This window comes from Calonectris borealis, chromosome 2 (assembly GCF_964195595.1).
Source record: "Calonectris borealis chromosome 2, bCalBor7.hap1.2, whole genome shotgun sequence".
NCBI classification, from domain to species: Eukaryota; Metazoa; Chordata; class Aves; order Procellariiformes; family Procellariidae; genus Calonectris; species Calonectris borealis.
In genome coordinates this window covers 25,839,444-25,863,423 of record NC_134313.1, presented here as the reverse complement: position 1 = coordinate 25,863,423, position 23,980 = coordinate 25,839,444, and the positions used below count along the sequence as shown (strand labels likewise).

The window sequence follows — 23,980 nt, the reverse complement described above, 5'->3', positions numbered from 1 at the left end:
GCTTTTCTGTATTCCTCCAACCTTTTGCCTTCAGTAATAATATCTGATAATGACTTGCACTGGTGAAAGGGGTGAAGGATTTCCTTTAACCCAACTCTAGGCGGCCATCTTTCTATTTCCCTTCAGACTATTATATTTCGTTGGGTGAAAAGATAACTAAGTGTGTCTGTGTTTCCTTCCTTGGACCATTCATTATTTTGTGTATCACTAACACATCTGCAGCTCGTCCCCCAGCACTGGAGAGTTGAAATATTTTCATTGGCATGAGGCAAAAGACTTACACAGCAGAAAAAAAGAGAGAGAGGTATCTACTCTGACAGCCAGGATTCTCCTGCTCCTCCTTTCCTAGGAGTTCAAGCCATTGACTGAGCGTGCTCAGATGTAGCTTCTGAGTCATGTGTGCCCTGAGGGGGAAGGTGACTGAATCGTTGCCATGAGATCTGTAAAAAAACTTGGGCACAGAAGGGGGGACACCTTGTTCCTTCTCACGTTGTTTCCCTGCTCTCCACAGCAGTCAGACAGGTGTAAAACTTTTACTGCTAAAATTGCCTCCTTGTTTCCTCTTTAATCGGAATTCAGAAAAAAAATTTACTTTGCCTAACAGGGAGAGAGAGAGAGGAGATAGAAAAATCTGCCTATACGGGGCAATAGATCATAAACTTTAACTCATTATCAATGCTAACAAAAGAAGTTTAGGAAAGGCTCCCCAGATAGCGTAGATCTACCCTGAACTATTTTTTTTTCCCTTTTGTAAGATTCTTCTGTCCTTTTGATGAACAAAATTATTCTTGCTTTTATTAATGTCTTCTATGCTAAAAGAAAAAAGCAAGAAAAATGCAAAGAACGTGCCAGGTGGGAAGGCAACAGTACACAGGGAAAATAAAGGATGTTGAGTTAGCTTAACTATACATTTTCCATACATTCTTACTTTTTCTAACAGTAATACTGACTTCAAATACCAAAGTATTTTAAAATATTTACAGACTTCTGTTGTTAGTTTAGTTTCAAGGAGCAAAATAGTTTAAGATTGGGGGTTTGTTTCTATAGAGAACAAACACTTGGAGTCATAAACTTACCTTGAGTTTTTTGAAGGGGGATGGAGGGTATGGGGTTTTGCTTGAGATTTTCTTCAGTTTTATTAAAAACATTTAGGGTTTCTTACTAGTAAAATTAATGTCATTGGTGATTTGCTTCAATAGTGTCTCTGTAGAGGGCAACAAACTAAACTCTGCCAGTTTTGTGGGTTTTTTAAAATATGCTAGAATTGTGTGCGCCAGTTCAAAAGCTGGCTGAGGTTTAGGAGCCTTGGTCAGCAACACCCTGAGATGGCTCACCGTTCAAGGTCCTCAGAGAAATCTGCTGTTATTTGCTGCTCGGTCACAGAAACATCACCTCCTTTTTCATCTGGTAGCTCATACTGTGTCAGGTATGGGACTACAGAGTAAATTAGAGGGATGTTTTTGGTAAGTAGCTGCCTATATCAATCCCAGTATTATAATTCACTAATACGGATTACAGAAAGTTGGAGGGTTAACCCAGAATGACTGTGTTTTCATTAAATCTATTTTTTTCATTATTTTCTATACCATAAAAGCAAAGTTTATTTTTGCAGTTTTCTATTTTTCTCCCCTTATCTAAAAGTATGGGGGTTTTATACCTAAATATTACTGGGGTGTTCACTGTCATTAAATCAGCTTTCTGGAACTGTAAAGGGCCCCCGACAGGGAGCACAGGCGGCGAGTTAGTGCTCCACCAACGCAGAGATTTAAAGAGTGTGCTTAAATGTATCTCTCTTGAGTTCAGTGAAGCTGAAAGCAGACCCAGAATTAACAGTGTACGTACGTCTTTCACTGCATAGACAGCATCCAGACCGTTATATGCATGGATTCAGTTATAAATTGAACCCTTGATATGAATAAAGCTAGGGGGTTTTCTTACTTTTTCCTATAAATATAAGGAACTCTCTTCACTGCATTAGGAAGTCTTGGGAGAATTGTAGTAGAATATTTGTAGAGGGGACCCTGTGGACTTCAATAGAAACATCGGTGTATTTTTAATGCAGTGTATTGAGTTAAAGTACACTTAATATTTCCTCTTATGAACTCCTTTATCAGAGCTATTTTATTTCAACTCTTGACTGTAAGTTGGAGGAAGGCAGAGACAAATTAAGCCATTGTAAGTCTTGACAATTCTTTTAGTATTTACGGACATCTGTGTAAGTCACTGGCTTGAGCATTTCTCTGTCTGCTTGAGTTAGAATCGGCAAAAAGATCTGTGTTAATGGCACACTCTTAGGAGCTACGGGAACTAATTTTATTTTAGGTAAGCTGGGATAGATATTATGCAGCTGCACTTCTGTGAAGGATCTGAAATTATAGCGGTACTCATTTTCTCATCACCTGTTGATACAGTGGTTCCTGACATCTTCCATCCCCTGCATTTTATCTCCACGGGTCACCACAGTTCACTGCTGATCTCTGGAACAAATGATGTGGAAAAGAAGACAACCCACTCATTGATGGCAGAGGTCTGAAATTTTAGTGCATTATATAGTTTCTAAAGGCTGGATGCTGTCTGCAGAAGGCATGAGGTTGCTTCCTTGCATCCTAAACACTGCACATTCTCTCTAGCAGAGCTGCCTCACATCGTACAGAAGCTGCTGGTTCTTTATCGCAGTACAGATGGAAGCAGTAGCAGTGGCTGGCAGTGCCGGTCCTACTCTCAGCACGTGCTGCCTTTCTCCCTCATGCCTGCATGCAGCTTCTCTCACACAGTTGTTGCTGTTTAAAATACCTTCTACTCAAATCTGAAACTGTGTTTTGTAAGCCCAGAGCAGGAAATCCAAGTAACGCTCCAATATTTAGACTAGCTGTCTCCTCCATGTTTCCCCCTTTTCATTACGTATTCTGGGGTCTCTACAAGCAGAGTTATTTTCCTACTCTGCATTGACAAGAAGGTGGATGTATTCTACCTGGTTGCCAGAGAAGCAAGATTTGGGGATTTTTAAAAATTATTATTTTATTTCTGTATCAGGATAAGAGGACAGTTGGGCATTTCTAGGGCTTTCTGTGGGATCTTTGTCCAATCTCTTGTTAGGGGACTCTGGGCACCATCCTGCAGGGGCTGAGCCCAGCTGCAGAACTGGGGGCTGATAATAGGGTCCATCAACAGCCCCCAACATGGCAGGTGATGAACCAGGACCAGGGGCCATCCAGGGGGCCCAACCAGGAGCAAAAGAGGATGAGACCAGGGACACAACTGGAGACAACTACAACATGCATTTGAGAGGTCCATCTAGGAAGCATGGCTGGAGACCAGCACTCCTGTGGTGCCACTTGGGCAGGGACTGATGACCCCAGGCTGAGCTGAAGTGGGGTCCTGGGCCATGGGCAGCGGTGTGGGGAGGCCCAAAGTGGGGCTAGGCAGGGACAGTAAGGCCTGTTAGTGCCCCCGGGGCTCCTCTGCTATAACTCTGGGTAGCACTATGGCCATAACCAGCAGCACAACCCAGTGGTCGCAGTTCTGACTTAATAGTGCAAAATCTTGCATTTTATTCTTACCGTTGAACACATCCTGCTGCATGTTCATGAACATCTTTCTGTTTCTCCATCCATAAAAAGAGGACGACATGTCTCATTGGGAAGATATAGCTCTTAGTTGCTTACTGAAACTTTGCATAATGAAAATGCCTTCTAAACATTGTTAATTAGTCGTTACATTATTTGTTGCTGAAGGAATGTAAAACATCTTGAAGGAAATCTTGGCCCTGTTGAGAGAGCAGAAAAAACTCCTTTGGTTTTCCTAGAACAGAGATTTCAACTCTCATACCAACTGCATATATCAACAGGGAATCACTTTATGCTCTTGTCCTTGATTATGTGTCCTTGGAAAATGCTACATCAGTAAGTTTTTAGGCACCTTAAATTTATGCATTAAAGCATTTTTCAAAATTCAATGGTCGCATCACTTTCAAAACAAAAGAAAAACCCTAACAAATACAATACACCCAACTGTGCACACATTTCTTCTTGGAGAAAGAGGGTCAGCAAATAAACACATGGTGTATTTCACTTGCACTGCTACAGTTGGAAGGTGCTCAGAGATCATTATGAGAACCTCAAGAGAACAACCTGATAGAACAGAAAAGTGATGCACTAAAGAGCATTAGAGAGATTCCTACTGACCACAGCAGACTTCAGATCAGGCAAACACAATCCATGTCTTATATGGAGATTTAAAGGCAATGCTGACAAACACGTGATCTGAATCTGGACATATCCATAGAAAGAAAGTAGAGTGCCTAGGTCAGTATTTTATGAATCTTCCTGACTATATCTGCACAAAAGATTAAACTTGTGTGCCTTTAAAATAGCAATGCTATATACATTTATAGTTTCTGATTGTTTGGTTATTTTAAGTACTCACTCAGGTAACGTATTTATTACTGGCGTCTAGCTTTCCACAAAAGAGTATAAAGCGAGAACTTGATTGCAATATAAAGTTATACATAATGTTAAAAATTAGTAGGATTTATAGAATATAACTTTGAATCGTGACACACATCTGTCTTCAAAGCCAAGCCAAGACCATCTATGGCTACAGCATTCCCAACACGAAGCTATTTAACTCTTCTATGAAAAAATGCAGTAATGAAGATCTCTAACCCCCTCCAGACAATCTCTTCTGCTGCCTGATTGTTCTTATTTTTCAGCAAGCTGCCTAACCTAAATTTCCTTTTGCTGTAATTTAAATCTGTTACTTTACTCGTCTCACAGTGGATCCTGAGGAAAGTCTGTTGCCTCCTCCTTTTCCTCACCTTTCTGCGTATAAAAGACTGAGAGCATCTCTCTCCGCCTTCTCCTTACTAAACAATCCAGTTTTTTCCCTGTCAGTCACACTTTCTAGATGTCTGATCACCCTCTGTTCTGTTGCAGGATCCTCCCCAGGGTTTTTCTTCGTATGTTTTAAAAGGACTTTTACCTGGGCCCTTTCTACAAGAGGCCCTGTGGAGGGCGAGTGGGAGGATGACTTGTGTGTCTAATACCCAGGTTTCTGCAGCCGCAGAGATGAGCTCATGGATGGCACTGAGTCACGTTCAGTTTACCCACTGTCATCCCTAGACTCCTTTCTGAGGAACTGTTACCTCCTCAGTTATTTCTCCTCTTGTTCTTCTGCAGTTTGTCACAAATGTGATGCTCTATACTTGTTGCTACTGAATTGTTCTTTATTGTCTGAATTCTGCCATAGTTGGTCAAAATCTTTTTGAGCTTATCTCCTAAAGTGCTTATAGCTTGGCATTGTCTGCAAATAAAGAAAAGATACAAATCACAAGTGGCTTGAAATACCAAGTATTTCAACAATACTGGAGAACCCTAATCAATATATCTTCTGCACTGGCTGTGAATCCTTGACAGCTATTATTTCATTACAACTATCCAGCTGGTTGTGCACTCACCTTCCTCACTTTCAACCAAACCAGGTTTTCCTAGCTCATTTATGAGAACCTCATAATGTCAAAAGGCTTGCTAAGATGCAAGGAGATGGTATCTACTGCTTTTTCCCTGTCCACAAGGCCTCTTAACCTGTCAGAGAAGGAAAATAAGATTAATTAATTACGGTTTGTCCTTGACAAGCCCATGGTGGTTGTTGGTTACAACCATACAAATTTGAAGTGCTAATGGGGAGAATGCTTGATTATCTGTTCTTGGGATTGTTTTATTCTTAGATCTCACAATCTAGCCAGAAATACTTTATAGGGCCTTTCTGCTTTGTAAAGGCATAAACTGTGCTTGCTCTTTCCCTGTCTTGTGAAATTAATCTATTCTCAACATTTTTTCAAAGGTCATTGCTAACAAACCCGGTATCAGCTAAACTTGATGGAATTTGCCTATCAAAAAGTATTTTTCTTACACAATAAATTCTCTAGCCTGTTCGTGTCTTCTTATAGCCTGTGTTCCTACACCTTTTTGTTGCTGTTAGTAACCTGTGATCAGATTAGGAGGACTTCAAAGTGAGAACCAAAGCAATAAAAATCCATCTTTCCCAGCATACTCTGTTATCAGCTTTCTTCTCTCCATTATCCTGTTCATCAGTTATCTTCCTAGTTTTGTAGAATAATCTTTTAGCCAGGCTGCGTTATTCTGTGCTGAGCAATCTTCTTTTCTGCAATTAGCCCTCTTCATTTCAAAGTGATATGAGCATTTTGTTCAGATTTGCTTTAAAATATAGCTCTTGGCTACCTCTGTGTTCCTCTCATAGCCGATACTTGACAATCCACTTCTACTGAATCACTTGATACTATATTCTTGTGTTTAATTCACTTACTGCATTTCATAGCCAAGGCCTCAGTGTATGAGAATGTCTCTCTGTGCCATATGACACAGGAACGTGGGCATCAGACACTGGGCTCACGTTGCCACCTCCCGTCCCCCCAAGGCCTCCTGATTTAGCAGGTCATGTGAATCAGCTCGTCACTCACGGCCTCGTTTAAAATTCAGCCTCTTCCATCACATCAGCTCCTCTTTGATCATCTAGCAATTTCACAGGGCCTGTCCCCGATTCCAGCTCTGCCATGCTAATAATCCTTGACTACAGCGCTTATTTGTAATGATCTTAAAAGCATTGTTTCTAATTGATTTTAGTTTTTGCAACAGAACAAACTCAAATGGATGTGCTAACATGTTTTATAATCTGAAAGAGCAGTGGTAACTTCTCTGATGGTGTGGGAGAGAGTCGGAACGAAAAGGGGTAATCCACGTTTTGTTTCATTTTCCTGCCACCGCCTGGGGAAGACATAGGTCCTGTTTACACAAACCCAGAGAAACTAATTGCAGTGTTAGTTAAATATTACAGTTTTACAGTTGAAAAACTCCATAGTTGGCATGGAGCATGGCAAGGATATCCTACCCAGAGCTTTTCCACAGATTACTTTCACAGTCTGACCCTTTTCCCTTTTTCCTCTCTATAGATTATCAATTCGGTGGTATTGCTGATTCTGCTGAGCGCCCTGACCGATCCTGACCAGTACCACTTAACCAGTGCTGAATTAGGAGGTGAATTTGAATTTATGGATGATGCCAGTAAGTACAAACTGCCTAAACACTAGCACTCGTTGCTCCAGCATTTATGTAACTGTCCTATCATTTCAGTAATTAGTGTCCTTTAATTATCGCTTCACCTTGGTATCTTACAGATGCATTTTTATTGTCAAAGGTGTATTCATGGCACAGTTCAAATTGGTTACCTAGTAGTAACCTTACCTGTTACCTATTAGTAATCCATCTGCTCTGCTGTGTCCTGGCTTGGCAGGGGCAGAGCCAACCCTTGACATGGAGATGTTATCCCCGAGGACGATGCTGAAAGCCCCAGGGGGATTTTGCAAGACACAGGGAGATATGGAGTCTCTGCACCTCCCAGCACCATGCCCGGTAGTGCCTGCACATGCATAAGAACCCATACGGCTATTTATGTAACTGGCTGAATGTGTTCATTCCTGTTGTACATATTTACACACCCCCCATGTGCATTTGCACAAACCTGTTGTAACAGATGCAAGTATAAATATTAACTGTATGGTCGTAGGCGTATTAGTGATAACACAGGGCTGCTTCCCTCTCTCACCAAAGGACATCATAGGAAATCTTCAATACAGTTTCAGGGAAGGATGAGCCAGGCCATGTATGTCTCCTGCAAAAAGCTCCTGTCCTTTGCAAATGCTTCTTTCTTCCATGACTGTTTCAAATTATTTGGTGATATTTGGTTTGTTGATTTGCTTGAACCGTTTACTTCGTATCTAGAAAAGTTTTCCCTCAATGTGATTTTGATAAAAATGTCTGTTTATTTTCATTTCTGCTCACAAGATTGTTACGTTCAACATTTCTCACAGTAATCTGAAACAAGGTCTCCTACTAGTTACACTGGTGTCTCACTGCTCAGAATCACACCCATCCACAGCAAAAGGCTCAAAGTCCTTTCCTCATTCCTACTGAAGTCAATAAAAATATCAATAGGAAAAGGAGTAGCCCCACATGTGAGAAAAATAATTGCACCCATGGTGTGTCAGAGCTGCTGGGTACCAGTTAAGGGATGCTTATTTCCACAGGTTCTTTAGTGCAGATATGCCTTGAGGGCTTACATTTAATTAATAATAAGGGACAATTGCTACTTTATTGTGTCTTCATTGAAAAACTACCTACAACTTCCGACTAAAAATCTTTTTATATAACTGGATTTAAGAAAGTAAGGACGATAGTAGATACAGATGGGCTCCTAGCTGATTCTGACATATTAAAACTGACTGCCTTGTCCTAATTCTCAGAGATTAACCTTGGTAATGACTGTCTGTCAGTGTGGTTTTATATAGCCGACATCAGAGGCCTGCCAGTGCCCAAGGCTTTAAAATAGTAATTCTGTTTTGTAATGCAATAGCTGTCAGATCAAGTACATCGGGGATTTCCAACTACACTTGAAAATTGTATTTTCTATATTTTTTTATCAAGGCTTCTGAAGTGAACCCTGCAAGACTGTAAAAGGATGTCTTGTGGGCCAAGCGACCTCATTTCCATTCGGTAAAGGGAACATTTCACAGGCAGTTAAATTACAAATGAACATTTGAATTAATGTCTCCTTTTATTCTTTGATTCCCTCCGGTTTAATGCCTTACTGAGTAAAGGCAGCTGAATCAAGCTACTGGCTTTTATAGTTAGTGGAAATAGCTGGCAGGAGATAATTTTTTTTTTTTTAAGTATGACTATATTTGTTCAAATCTGAGAAAATATTTTCTTACGAGATGAAACATCAGACAAACTTTCACATGCTCTTGTCCTACTTTTATTTGTCTTTTTTGAAGAAATGTTTCCCAGGTTAGCTACATGTGTTGAAATTCTTAGAGTACAAAATACAGGAGGAAATATCAATTTTTATGCTAATGAAGGTCCCAAAGTTGTTATCTATATGTACTTGTATTGACAAATAATAGTGATGGAAATACTAGTAGACATTATTCTCATCATTACTTTTGATGCCCCTATCAGTAGCAAACGAAAAAAGAATGCAGGCACAGATTTTGCATCTGAAATTGTCACTCCCTTTCCCTCCCTCCTCAAATAGGCTCCTTCATAAAACGTCTGAAAATATCAACTGGAAATAAACTTATCAGCTGAGTCATAGCAGTGGAATCATGGCTAACGTGAAGTTAATGACCAACTTCCCTTGACTTCCAAGAAACCAGGATTCCCCCAATATTTGTATTCATATTTATTTATGGCTGTACTCAGGCCTGGTTTATGAAGAATTTTCAATTTTCTGTTCCAGCAGCGTGAAAAGTTCCTTCCACGTGCAGAGCCAGAGCCAGTCTAGGGCAAACTGCTTGAAAATGCCAGTGCAGCACCAGTTCCTCTGCGAATGGCTGCTCAGCCTTGATTTCAGGATTTAGCGTGGTTCCCAGGGCGTTACCAGAGGCTCCAAAATGCCTGTTCGATTAAGCAGAGGAAGGATTTACCTGAGCACTTAGAAAAAGCTTTAGGTTATACCTTTTCCCTTCTATTCTAGAAAAGGAAACAAGGGGGAAAATAATCTGCCAAGACTTGCCATGCGGCAGATGGGTGTACTGGAAGACACCAGCGTGTGTGGTTTGGCTGGCTCTCTGAGACGTACATCTGGGAGCCGGGGAGAACGCTGGGCTTCCTCCTGTGCTGGATATTCAGCTGAGCCCATTTAGTCTCATCTTTCTTTTTATTATTTCCTCAGGGCCTGAGGGAGTTTATGAACTAGAAGCTGGACTAGGAAAAATTAGAAATGTGTGAGCTGCCCGATGTAATACTGCTACTGTTAAAAGACTAATAATGTCTGGGCAGGAGATGGAAAAGCCTTATAAATAATTTTGGCTTCCCAGAGGGTTTCACCTGAGCCTCCTGCTCAGCTTCTCCAGATACACAGACCACGATCCTGACATGTCAACAGCCCGAACAAGCAGTGTGTCTTGCTTGGTTTTATTTACTGCCTTCAGAGTGTCACAGATGTGTGCGATACTTCATAAGTTGACAGCTAGAACTGAAATCCTATGTATGCCCTACAGAAAATGATGGGAACTTTGACACCGGTGTCAGCAACTCAGGCCAAAATCAGCCTGTGTCCCTGCCCTGGGATGGGCAGACGAGACAAGCAGAGGTCTCAGGGCAGAGATGGTCTCTCTGCAGAACGTGACATGCACCTGGGGCATAAAAAGACTAATTTGAATAGAAATATTTTTATAAGAAAACTTACAGATAGCAGGCATGGACTTCTGTGGGGAGTAAAGGATAGAGCACATACCCTTCCTGCTCCAATCCGTCAACACCACCCGTGTAGCATGAGCCCCATGTCACAGGGAGGCGAAAAAACTAGATTCCTGCCCCAGCGCAGGGTATTCAGGGCTGCATCTTCTCCTCTAGCCTTATCCTCTGGAGTAAATGAGCAGGACTCAAAGGTGCAGAAAGCTCTTTCCTTCTCATTGGCCTCCCTCCTTTGCTAGAGAGAAAATGCCACCGCCACACGGGTTGCGACCGAGGAGGCTGCACGGCGGCGCAGCAGCGGCACCGAGCTCACACAAGCAGCTTGGAGGAGAGAGCGAAGCAGTAATCCTTAGCTGGCAGTAAGGAGGCCAGGCTGCTAGATAATTAAGGCTGGGAGGGTGGGCAAAACTGCCTCAGGATTGTAGGCTGCAATCTGCCTGAGGATTGCAGCTTTCTGGCCTCTGCTGTCGGAGCCGTGAGCCAGCGGTTAACTCCAGGGCTGGGACAGGTGATGAGCTGGAGGATTTGAGGTCTCCGTCACTCCACACAGGTCCTGACCCAGGGACTGGCTGTGCTGGCTGCTCCTCCCTGTCCCCGCAGCACCTGCCACCACCCTCCTCTGCAAGAGGAGAGGGGAAGGCAAGGAAATGCTTGTGAGATAGGTTCAAGGGAGCTCCAGCTCAGAGCTTGCCATGCACGCAAGCATCCCAAGTAGGAGCTCTGCCCAGCCCCAGCAGCATCTTGTCCCCAATGTGGCAGGAAGTTAGGATCTCACTGCAAGGTATAAGGGGAAAAAAAACCCAACTGGTTTCTTTAAAACCAAGCTGAAAACTCAAAAGGCTGTCTAGGACAATAGGCTGTATAACCACTGCAGCAGTCCAAGTACCGCCCTTCTAGCCATGAATGCCACGGAAAGTGCAGCATGGCTGGAAAAAAATTCACACACCCCTGTTAGCTTCTCATTTAATGTGCTATATATCTAGTTTCATTCTCATTAATTGAAGCCGACACAGCTCAAAAAACCCAATGAAGCCTTAAATGAGAAAGAAGCAGCCTGAGCCAACTAGGACTTGGCACGGCGGAGCACAGCTAGAGAGACACTGGAGACGGGGAGCACGAGTGTGTCAGACCAGAGCTTCAATGTCAAGTTTATCGCAGTTTGCTAGGCTCTGGCTCTGAACCAGTACTGCTGTGGTCACGAGCAAAGCAAGGCCTGTGACTGCTGCAAATGACAATGACAGCAGCTTCCCCTTGGACACAGTGACTGGGATTAAGAATGGACAGAAAAAATACACGAGCAATGCCTTCAAACTGGTGGTTAAAATAAAAATATTGATCCAAGATCCTCTTTTATAAGAGGTTCAGTTGGCCACAGGCAGCCATTTCCACTTCTTTTCTTTCATTACTTCAATTGTACCTGGTCTATTCAAAATAATTTTGATTTCACCGGATGTATGTGGGCAACCAGAGTAAAGTACCACACAAATAAGAGTGCCTGAAGAGGCTGCAGTACCTTGTATCAGTATGGGTTTGTTTTGTGGGTGCTTCTTCCTCTTGAGGGCAGAATTCAGATCAGCTCTAACAGGCACAGCACAGCCTTACAGCTCCTAAAAAGCCGGAGACTGGTCATGGCAATGCAGCTCTGCCTACACTGGATGTCCTGATTCTCTGTACAGTCAAAGAGGTGAAGGAGGTGCTTCTAAAGAGCAATTTCAGATGAAGAGCAATTTGAGATGCACAGAGATGTCATTCCCTCCTGAATTACGAGCAGGGAGCCCAGCTGCCTCCCGATGGCATTTCCAAGCGCCCACAAGCCGAGCTGCATAAAGTGACGGGGTAGGAAGCAGTGAGCGCAGGGGTGCAGCTAACCTCAGCGCTGAGTGCTGGTGCCTCTCCTGGGTGAGACCCGCTTATTTTTACAATAAGAGAAAGATTCAAACGTTTGCACTGTGAGTAAGGACACGTGGACTCCAGGCCCTCATCAGGCTACAGTGGTTTAAACGTGCTCCTCCAAGTGCCCAGCAAAGGGGCCCCATCCATTAAATTAGGAAGTAACCTGCGATAGGGCTTATTCTGTTGCATTTGAGTCCCTATGCAATCACAAGGACAAAATCTGGGGGCAAGAGTGAGAGAGCAAGAGTCCTGAAACCCAGGACACAAGCAGTGTCCTGGGAAAGGGGAGACCTGGATTCCTAAATCCTTAATTCTGCCATTGGTAGGCACGGTACCCAAGGAGCCTGTAGCCCAAAATACATAAGCTCCGGAGATGCCCTCACCAGCCAGCAACAGTCTGTGCAACAGTAGTTACAATGTTCAGCTGCACTCCCAAACTCACTATAAGATTGGGTTCAGAAATAGACTTCTGGTATCCTGACTATGGCCTGTAATGGTATCAAGGGAGGTCTTATAGGAAAAGACCAAACATATGTCATTTCTTCCCCCCAGGATCTCCTTCCAGCTGTTCGTGGCTTAGGAACTTCTTAAATCTAATGAAAAGTTAATTGAAAGCTGAGCAGCAATAGAAAAAAAAGATAGGAGTCCTGTAATTACTCCAATCAAAACATTAAAGAGTATTTTGCTTCCTTTACTACTTCACCTTTGCTGACAGCTATACATCTTCATTAATAAACTGTGTATCTCTGTAGTATTCTTGGTTGAAATGAAAATTTTCAAGATGTTATTTCTGCTCTAAGATGCCTCTACCTGCCGGTTTGGTTTTAAAAATTCATTTCTGCTTTTCCAAAGTCTTTAGAGATATGTAAGCAATAGTACACAGCAGCTATTAGTGCAAAAACAATCTGTAATGCAGAAAAGCAGACATTTTCTGACTACAGATGTTGTCATCATGGGCAAAATAGTTTTCGAGTCAACTCTGCTCTTGGTTTTTGAAAATTCTTCAGAAAAATTAGATCAGTCATTGCATCCCCGCAGCCTCATAGAGGCTGCAGAGGCTTGCACAGTGTAATCACTGTCTGTGCTTCTCGTATTTAGGAGGTTTCCCACAAGAGCCAGACATTTCCTCCAGCAATGGCTGAATGATGCACCTGACCCCATCTCAACCCCACTTCCCACCCTGCTCTTTGAGATGCTCTGCATGAAGTAGATGGCAAAATAGCTGAACCACGCTCTGAATTTATCTGCAATCATTTTGATGTGTTTCTCTTCCAGATATGTGCATTGCCACAGCAATTTCTCTTCTTATGATTCTGATCTGTGCAATGGCTACATATGGCGCATATAAGGTAATTCATTATATTTGGTGAAGACATGAATCAAGTGACCTATACAACTCTGTAGAAACAAAATTAAGAAAATTGCTTTCTAACAATTTCTTGTTTAGTTTTTTAGCTGAAAACTGAGAGGGGGGAAAAAAAGTCAAAGAGGCAGCAGAACTGATTGCTTAGACCAGGGGTTTCCCAGGGCCCCGTGCCGCAGGCAAGAGGACTGCCCAGTTGTGTTGACTGTCTGCAGTTTCAAACATGAGTAAGCTCTGGGCAAACTCTGAATTCAGAGAACTAAATCTTGTTCCTACCAAAATTAAGGGATTTTTTTTCCCCATTCACCTCCCAAGCCTGTGGTTTTTCCCAATATTAATCGTATGAATTAGGGGAAAAAAGAGTGTCATGTGGTTTCTAAATGTCCCAGTATAACAAGTCGTGGGATTTACTTACACCACACATATTACTGCAGTTCAGCAGCCAAGCTGGCTTGGCCAACCCTTTTGGCTGAATGTCGTATTTCTTTTAGCTGATTTAACAAGTTCTTTTCTCTTATGGCTTCATGAAATGTAATGCATTGTGTCAAATATTCCTTAGATTTTAGTGCAGAAAGACACATATTCTTCTATTTTAACTTGTGGCTGATGAGTTTTTAATTTATTTCCTTTTTAGCAACATGCGGCTTGGATCATCCCTTTCTTCTGTTACCAGATCTTTGACTTTGCTCTCAACACGTTGGTTGCCATCAGCGTACTCGTCTATCCCAGCACAATTCAGGACTACCTCCGCCAACTGGTAAATCACTCAACGTTCACAAGCCTTTGGGGACTTTGGGGGAAAGCACTGTGCAAGGTGCACAGTTTGTCCTGTATTTCTAGCCAATGGTTTATTGTTTTATTATCCCTATGCAGCCCTTGAAAAGTCCTCTCAGTCCTTGCTAGTCTGTGGTCAACGTCCTTACAGGGTTACATTACTAACTTATTAAAATATTTGTGCAGAGCTCTGGAGTTTTGCAATGTTGTGAAAGCTCTCAGCACCACTTCATTTAGAATGAGACTCATATTGCAAGACATAGATAATAAGTAATTGCTTTTGGATTCAGAGTTATTCTGTTCATATCCAGTGGCTTATTTTTGGTGCTATTTCAAGGATGTTTTGTTGCTCTTTTAATTTAGTTGGTGGCCTTAACACAGGTTTCACTAGGCAGGAGTTTGATTCAATGTAGGTTTGTTTTTGCTAGAAAATATTATCGGATTCTGTCTTAGGGACAATTAGAGGCTGCCTTCCCGCCGTGGTCTACTTTGGCCAAACATTCATAGCCAGTATTGTGCAAGCTTACAGGATGTGATTGCAACCACCTACAGCAAAGACAAGAGCCCACCAGCTTCTGTCTCATCAGAGGACCATGTGCCACGTCCGACAAGGTTCAGGTGGAGTTGCAGAGCTCTGGGAGAAGCTAACGCTGCGGCTGTGTCTGAAAATCTGCCTTGAGAACCTGAATACAGATTAGCTTGGCTGTGAACTTTGTTATGTGGATGGAAAACTAGCTAGGGCAGTATAAATAACAGGTAATGAGAAACAGCAGGCAGATAAGTAGCCACACAAATCTGCGGGAAGAGGCAATGTGTCAAGCCAGCGGGAGCTGGGATGTATCAGGGGCCTGTTATCCCTCGCCTTATTTAACACCCTCCTGCATCCATGGCTAATGCTACACTGGAAGAGAATCAGAGGAAAAATTCAGAAGGTTCTCAGAGATACGAGTGGAAAAGAGCAAATTACGGCCACAGCTTGGCGAGTGCTTGAAGCTGGCACTGCCGCTGGCTGGAGCCCTCCTGCCCATCCTTCGCCCGCAGTCCCTCGCTTCTGCAGCGGTGCCAGCCCTTCCCTTGTGGCAGCACAAGCGTGTGTGTGGCTGCAGGAACTCCCCCCCTTCCCAGAGCATGAGTTGTAACACAAGGTTTTACACAGTCTTGGTCGCTGTGCGAGAACGTGAGGGGATGGGAGCGGCTGGGAGCTACGCATCGAAGAGTCCCTGCTCTTCTGCTGAAAACCTGGTGCCACATCTGGAGCTGGCTCACCAGGAGGGCAAAGAGCAGCTGATTCTCTCAAAATGTCTGCTAAAACATCAAAGTTTTTCCTGCAGATAAAAAAATAATAGGCCCTTCCGTAGCAGAAATACAAGGAGCCGGCCTTGGAAGGTATTGGGAACGGTGCAGCAGAGCACTTTGTGAGCCATGTTTCTGCTCTGGAGCGTTAAAACCTCTGCTTGCAAACATCTTAGTCTTGCTGTTGTAAATCATTTTCCGGACTGGTAAAGAAATGCCGCAAGACTTCAGGAGTGCTAAACTGTCAATGCTCAAAAGGGCAAGGGGGATAATTATAGGCTGATTAGCCTGACATTGCTACCAAGCAGAATAACAGAAGTGCTGAGATGAGAGTCAATTGATAAAGGATTAGAAGAGAGGAATATGATTAATGACTGCCAGCACGGTTTCACGGAAAATCAGTCCTGCAGGCAAACTCATTTTCTTTTACTGACAAGATTACTGGCTTCGTCAATAAAGATGGGCAGGGACATAATAGACTTTTGTAAGACGTGTGACTTCGCAGCATGATACTCAGAGCAACAATAAAGCACTAGGTCGATAAAGGATGCATCAAATGGATTAGAAGAGGTTAGCTGGCAGACTGCAAAGGGTCATGGTCAAGCCGACCATCTGCCAATGGGTTTCTATTTTGGGTAGAGGAAGGTCTCCAGGAGTCGGCAATAGGTCTCACGCTCTTCCTGACTTCCATTAATAACCTTGGTACCCAAGAGGCTGTTCACAAAGGCTAACGTCAGCCCTGGGAGAGCTTCCCCAGGCTCACTGTCTAGAAGGAACAAGTCCTCTAGCAGGAGGTTGCGAGCAGGAGCCTAATCTAGCTGTTCCGTGTCATCCTCTGAAAGACCCTGTCCCCAAAGTGTGCACATCTCTGCATTTCCCAGAGTCAGTACTTGTGCCTTTTCCCGGCAAAATCACTTCTAATAAAACCTATCACTGACACAGAGATTAATGAAGAAGTAAATAACACTAAGGGCAGAGCCATTAATCAGAGTGAGCTAGACTGACTGAGAACATGAGTTCAGTCATTAATGTGTGTTACATTGCTAAATGCAAAAAAATGTAAAAAACTGAGGAATATAAATGAGCATACAGTATGGCAACTGTACCTGGGATGCAGTGACCCTGTAAGCAGTCTAGGGAACTAAGTGCCAAAACAAGAGTCCCCAGGTTTTTTGCTGTTCCCAAAAACTGCTCTTAGGATTTGTGGACAATAAAAATGAGCAATGAATAGTAATGGAGAGGAGACTTCCCTTCTCAGTTGGTGACATAGGTTTCACCTGTTTGTTTCTGGGTGTAAAGAACAATGCTTAAAAGCCAGAAAACATGAAGAAAAGTTCCTCTGAAAACTATATAAAAGCTGGATACATTGTAGTATGATGAGAGACAATCAGCTTTTCCTGCTTCATTTACTAAGAAAGGAGGCCAAGAGGTGATGCTGTTAGAGTTTTCATATGCAGAATAATGAGGTATTAAAAGGCTGTTTAAATTAGATGAGAGGCATAACGATAATGAGTAGCTAAAAGCTAGTCCAAGTTAAGTTCATTTAGAAACAAGGAGTCATTTCTATTTTATCATTCACAGTGGAGATTAGTGATTGGCAGCAACTACCAAGAGCTGTGGTGAATTTTATGCAGTTAATGTTACCTGTCCAACAAAGTTTTGAAGCTGCTTTGAAGCTGTTCTGCGTCAGCTTTGAAGCTGTTTATGCCTCCTGTGTCTTAACTGTGGTCCCAAGCACAAGTGGCTCAGCAGGAATCCCTCGGACCCTTACCTGGAAGGGCCACATCAGTTGGCAAAAGGATGTCACATTTGGCTCAGAGCAAATACAGTCTCTCTAAGTGGGCAAAAGCGAAAGGGAGAGGTGAAGATCACAACCACTCGTATCAGATACTCAGACACACAATGAGATGAAACTGAAAACAAGCTTTTAAAATTTTTAGCAATAACACCATCAATGCAGTGCTAGCGCCCAAATATTGTTAAACAGGCTTGTACCCATGGACTTGTTTCCCTGCCTTTTAATAATACTCATGGCAGAGAGGTTTCTCGTCTCAAACACCATGTTTAGAACAAGACTGCACTTAATACCCTTGTCCCCATAGGTGAGACCTGAGTCACGCCAGTTGGGTGTGATCCCTCCTGACGATTTACAAATAAGCCCTAGAGTCATCTTGCCCTTTCCTTTGCAGAGGTCTGCCAAGGTAGGCATAAAGCAAGGGAGGGGATTGTGTGTCTTCCTGGCATTCTTACAGCTTTTGTTCCTCTAAACCCGCTTTGAATTTGGGGAATGATATGTTAGGGAGCACAGCTCCATAAGGGAAATAAGAAATCCAAATTGTTCTTCATATCCATAATTGAGTATCTGGAAGAAAGTATGCATTAGGTAATGGAATACATTTGGCAGTCTCAGAAGAACATTTTTTCCTCTCTCTAAGGTCAGAACCCCATGTTTTTAACCATTTCTATTTCCCTACACTAGTATCTGGAATTATGTTACCTATTCACTTTGGTGCACATCTGCCAGATTTCAGTCTATCAGTGGTGAGTTGCAAACTACTGTGTATTTTTACATGCAAACTCCATGTACTTTTAGCAAGATGATAAATGAGTACCTGTCAATAGAGTAGGCAGAGCCCTAGCTGAAAATGTTGCAATTCTAAAACACAGAACATTGTGTTCACAGGATATTTGGTACTGTCAGCCTATATTGGCTGCTTCTTTCAGAGGCGCAAGTGTCTTTGCAAACTTTTTATTGCCTTTTAATACCCAGTTGCACACAGGTGTGCCACCTAATTCCCATAAATTGCAAGAGCATCTCAGCATGAATGGTCATGTAAAATAAGTAGATATTACAAATCTAGCATTTGAAATGTACTGGCGACCACATGTGATAAAACTTTCTAAGGGTTATGTTGGATATCTTGGTCGTTATCACTGTCACTAGAAAAACAAAAACCTTCACATACGGTAAATCCAGCATGTGTAAAATAAAAATCATTTTGGTTCTTGGAGCAGTAGTGGTCTAAAGCAATTTGATCTAAAGTACATTTCTTTTCTTTATCTCCACTAGAGCTTCGATATATGGGCTTTCTAAAGCCTTCAAATTAAACACTTCATCTTCTGTCATCTGATAACACTATACAAAATGAATTGAAGCAGAGGTGCAGAACACGCTAGTCTGCCACTGAGTTATGCAAACTTGTTTTTTATTAAAGTACAGGACTATTACAGTTCATCTAAAGAAAATTGCAAAGTATATTAAATAGCTTTACTGTGGGACTACCTGCAATGCTGCTGTCTAACAATTTAGGTGATATCAGTCATGCTTTTAAATCCTAGGGGAAACATCTAGAGAACATAAAAGAGATTAAACCTAAAGAATTCTTTCTTATAAACTAAAGCTTAAAGAAGGAATATCTTTTCTGACATTTTTAATGCCATTTTATAATTCCAAAGAAGAAGTACTACTAACTTCATAGCAGAGCTTTAAAAATTCTACAGACACATTACTGTTCTCTTTCAATTTTGTAAGATTCTGGTACTCAGAGCATTGTAACTGTTGAATGAGAATCCACACCACCTTTTAAAGTGGATCTTTTGTGGTCCAAGGGGAAGGAAAATGTGAAAGGTTATGCAAGCACGCTGAGAGGATGAGAAAGGGCTTCAGCCTTGGACTTTTTATTCTTCTTGTGCATTTGTACAATATCGATGCAGTAGAAATATACTTTCCATGCAAGTTTTAGATTCCTTTAAAGTGTCTAATAGAGTTTTGCTATGTATAAGCAGTATTTTTTTTAAAGTGAAAGTTTACCAGGTATATTACTATGCATGCAGCCTTCTCCATGTCCATGACAAGATTATAAATGACACTTTAATTATGACTTTAGCATGCCAGTGCCACATCACTACACCTACCTCTTGTTTGTATAGAAAATTTCATCATGTCCTGCTGCAAAATCACGCCTGTATTTCCAGTGACGGGCTTGATTTTTCCCACCCCGCCATATTTCAGTCTCAGCTTCATCAAACCTTGCACAACATTTGACACTGAGCTTTTCCCAGAGGTTGCAGCACTGAGCCGGGTGCCCGGGGCCTTCCCAGCAGCAGGATTTCAACTACTGGTCTCCCCACAGGAGAGCAAACCCCCAGCACAGGAGCAGAATTTCTCTTCCCACCTCATACACCCACATCAGTGTTTAAGCTTATCACTGCAGTCAGTGGAGGGCAATGGGTCTTTGATTCATCTGAACCACTGTTGGTACCTGTTTTCTGTGGGAGTGAATGAGATTTTGGGAGCAGCTGCTGCCGTGGGAGGATCCCAAGGGCCTCCTTATGGCACCAGCTCCATGATGGTGCCTGCACCAGGCAAGCCAGATGCTTCCCATCATCTTTCCTGCTTCTTTGCCAAAAGCTGCAGGTTTTATAAATTGCTTTTCCTGCTGCACTGAAGAGGTTTGTAGTTATGAGTCCAGATTAGGCGGCTCGTAGGCCAGCCTGGGCAAGCCAGCATTAAACATCTTCTGGTCAGGAGGTGCCACCAGCCCGGTTAGCAAACAAAGGGAGTTTCTTCCACACTGACCCGCTGCCCCTGGGCTATTCATCGCAACCCAAAAGCTTTTTCTTCCACGCAGCAAGCTGGGAAGCCCCAGGAGGGGACAGTTTTGGTTTTCATGCCCTGCACCACGATCTCCTGGGCATCTGTGGGAGGGTTGACCACCGCATGGGTGCAGCACCCACCACCTCACTGGGGTTTGCTTGCACCTCACATCTCTTTAGGACAGAGACCCAGAAAGCTGAGTGTGAAGAGGACAAACAGCAGCATTTGCTCCTCGCGCTCTCCTGGCTTGCTGCTTTCAGTGCTGAATCACCGTCCTTTCGCCTGAAACGCTGCTGATGTAAGGGAGGGCCCGGCGCTGCTCTGCAGCACGTGCTGCTCCCAGACTTGGCCAGGGCTTATGGCACCAGCAGATGTTCCTGCTCTTCATGGTAGTGGGACCTCTCTTGGTCATTTTCCCGCCCTCCTCTTGCCCCCATGCAAATCCCAGTTGAGTTCACGTCTGGAAACAGGCCATTAGGTTATGGCCAAGACCCCAGCACGCAGCCATCCACCCTTTGACCAGTTACTGCTCCCCAAAAAAAAGAGCGTAGGAGGACCAAAGCCTCACTAGGAGGTTTTTATTGTATTCACAAACTAGTTAGACTAGTTTTTTAATGGTAGGACAGTGCTAAAAAATTGTTTTGGGGCAGTTTTACTGTAACTATCCTTAACTGACTGGACTTTCTAACCATGCGCATGGCCTCCCTCCTGCGAGCAGGAGGGGAGGCTGTGGTATTAATACTTAAATTTTCTGCATATAAGGTTTGTGTTTATTTTTCAGTGCATCTTTTCTTGGCATATACTCTTCCTTTCTTGGTCGCTGGGTGACTGCATCCACTATATTTAGCAATAATCTTCTGTGGAAAAAAAGAAGAAGCAACTTACTGAATTATAGCAAGCTAGTTTTCTACAAAAGCTGTACGTCAACAAAGAAGATAACGTGATAAAAACTTCAGCCATGAAATTCAGTACAGGAACAGAAACATTGCTGTGGAGAAGCAGAAAATGTGCTTATGTAACCTTTATCTGCAAACGGTTACAGCTGCTGTTGATGTTAACCACTCTGAACAGTTCATGGAAGCGCTAAATAAAGAGCTATTCTCACTAGCAGCTGTCCAAAAAAAGGAGAATTTCCTGATGCAGCGGACTGAGTTCTGGTATAAAGGGTATTAAGGGGTTACTCTGGATTTACACCATCGTTGCCAAGAATACAGTTATAGCTCGGTCTAGTTAATTGTCCTGACAAAGACGCAGAGCTGGCCTGGTTAACTAATTAGACCTGTAAGGAAAAAGGGGGTTGTGTGTGGAAGGAGCTAATGCATTCAGTTATAATGAGCTACTGTTGCAGCAGCGCTATCTTTTGTGGAGAACAGCTCTATCTGTGAACAATGGTTTATTCTAACTGAAACAGGAACTTGTGCCTTGCAATATTTCAAAATGATTTGGAACATTCATTTTAAAGGGTGTGTTTTCTTGAAGCAATAACAAATACAGTAAAACATTTTTAGAGGTTGTTTTTCAGCCAGTGATCCAAAAGTGTTTCACAATTGTAAATCACTAGAGCCTACGCTAAGTAGGAAGATTAATTTTGTCGCTTCCATTTCATGTATGAGATAACAGAAGAACCTGCAGCACATTTCGATTTGAAATCATGACATTGCCCCCCTGTAGGACCCATGCTTCCTTGGGGCATGCACTCAGACAGCAGCACTAACAAGTGCTCTTGGAGAAGTAGTCCAAATTTAGCCAAAATAAGATGGAGCAGAGTAGACCCAATGTCTTTTGATCAAATATTTAGGTGAAAGGACCATGCTGTCCAGCTTTTCCTGCTTTGAATTTTTGGAAGGAGCTGCCTCTGATCTTTGGCAACCAGTGCCAGTATAAGATAATGATTAGTTAATAAGAACAGGACTTGCCTGCCATTGCCCAAGATGGCAGATTTCTTGCTGCAAAGCTCCCAGAGAGATGTCCTTTGCTAGTTTGTGTCAGATATAAAACCCACGTGCACAGAGGAGAAGACAGCCCACACCACATACAAAGCAAAACGCAAACCCCTCAGCCTTCTGGTGAACGTTTGGCAGCTGAGTCTTTGCAATGTCTGTTCCAGCCAAACTTACCGAAACTGGTTATTGGTGCATAGAGCTCCCTATTTAGTAGATCACAGCAAGTTTTGTAAGTTGTTAATTATGGTGTGCACTAATTGAATGGCTCTTAAATGACTCATGAGATTAACTTACAGTGTTTTGCTTATTTTTGCCTATGCAGCCCACCAATTTTCCCTACAAGGAAGAGATTATGTCTGTGAACCCTACGTGTCTGGTTGTGATTATCCTCCTTTTCATAAGTATCATTTTGGCTTTTAAGGTAAGTGCATTACTGTGTATTAAGTTTACTTCTGGTCATGGGTGGAATGTCCCTTGCTGGGAGGCCTGGCTTTAGAATAGATCTAGGGAACTACAGAGCAGGCAGCCAACAGCTGTACAAAGCAAAGTGATAAACGTTATGGACAAAAAGCAGAAAATCTCATAGACTAACACATGAGCCTGTAGGCCCCAATGGGGAAGCATGATGCTTGCAGGGGGAGCTCATGACACATAAATCCTTGGAAGGAGCGGGTCATCCAGTGGACAAGGAAGAGCCTGTTGTTACAGACTTCTTGGTTTTTCAAAAGGTGTTTGGCAGTGTCTCATCAAAGGCTTTAAAAAACACCCTAAGATGTGTAGGGACAAGAGGAAAGGTCATCTCACAGGCTGTAGCTAGGAAATAGAGAATAAGGATAAATTATCGGTCTTTACAACAGTGAGACCCATGCTGTTCGGTACATTCATAAAAGATCTGGGAAGGGGAAGGAAATCTAACAACAATATTTTTTTTGCAGTGTCATTCAAAATAGGGAAAACAATCAGCCAAGAAAGCTTTGCAGAAGGATCTCATGGCACTGAGTGACTGAGCAATGAAATGGCAGAGAAACTCAGTGGTGATACATTCTAAGTGGTGGGCACAGAGGAAGCACGATCTTGTTTCACAGACACTGCAGTGGACTCTGAACTAAGCATGACCACCTGAAAAAGGGACCTTGTAGCTGTAATAAATAGACCTGTGAAAATATTAGCCTACCACTCAGTTCCGGTCAAACAAGTAAATCAAATGCTAAGAATATTAAGAAAGGAATAGAAAAACCAGAAATCTAGAGATTTCTTTGCCAGTTTTGATGCCTACTGCATCTGGAAGCATGCATTCACTTCTGGTGCCCTATCTCAAAACGATGTTGTAGAGCAGGTAAATAGATCCAAACAATCCCTCCTAGGAGAAACAACATAAAGGACTGTCACACCAGGCAGCATAAAGGGCACAGGGAGTGATGGTTTATTTGCTGTTACGCAAACCTCGCGGGTGAGAGGGCTGGAGGTGGCAGGTACCAGACGAAGGGGAGATGTAGCATTGCCCAGCGCAGCTGGAAAGGGCTCGTGTGAAACCATCGCACTCAGGTTCGTGGTCCAGCAAGGTCGGCCCCCACCTGCTGTGCGGGGCAGAAGTCCAAAAGGAGCTCAGAATAAGATCAGATAAATCAATGGATGAAAACCAACCACCTGTGGCTCAACTAGTTCCCTGAGCCTTGGACCTCTTGGAAAGTATGCTGGTATGTTTGCCCTCTTCTGTACCCTTCTGCAAGTTTCTCACAGCTCAGTGCTGCCGTTCTTGTATTTCTCACGTTGGGTTTTATTTCAGAATAGTTCTTGCTCTTTCTCTGCAGAGCAATTACACATTAGATTAGAGAAGTCCCAAAGA

At 42.8% G+C, this 23,980-nt stretch overlaps 1 protein-coding gene across 1 annotated transcript in view; it reads left to right on the top strand.

Moving 5' to 3' along the window:
• LAPTM4B (lysosomal protein transmembrane 4 beta) overlaps positions 1-23,980 on the top strand; it is a 67,593-nt gene that overhangs the window by 9,615 nt on the left and 33,998 nt on the right. The window contains exons 2-5 of the mRNA XM_075141404.1: positions 6,968-7,079; positions 13,440-13,513; positions 14,162-14,284; positions 22,457-22,555. Coding sequence (XP_074997505.1) covers positions 6,968-7,079; positions 13,440-13,513; positions 14,162-14,284; positions 22,457-22,555 — 408 coding nt within the window. The remainder of the gene's footprint in view (positions 1-6,967; positions 7,080-13,439; positions 13,514-14,161; positions 14,285-22,456; positions 22,556-23,980) is intronic.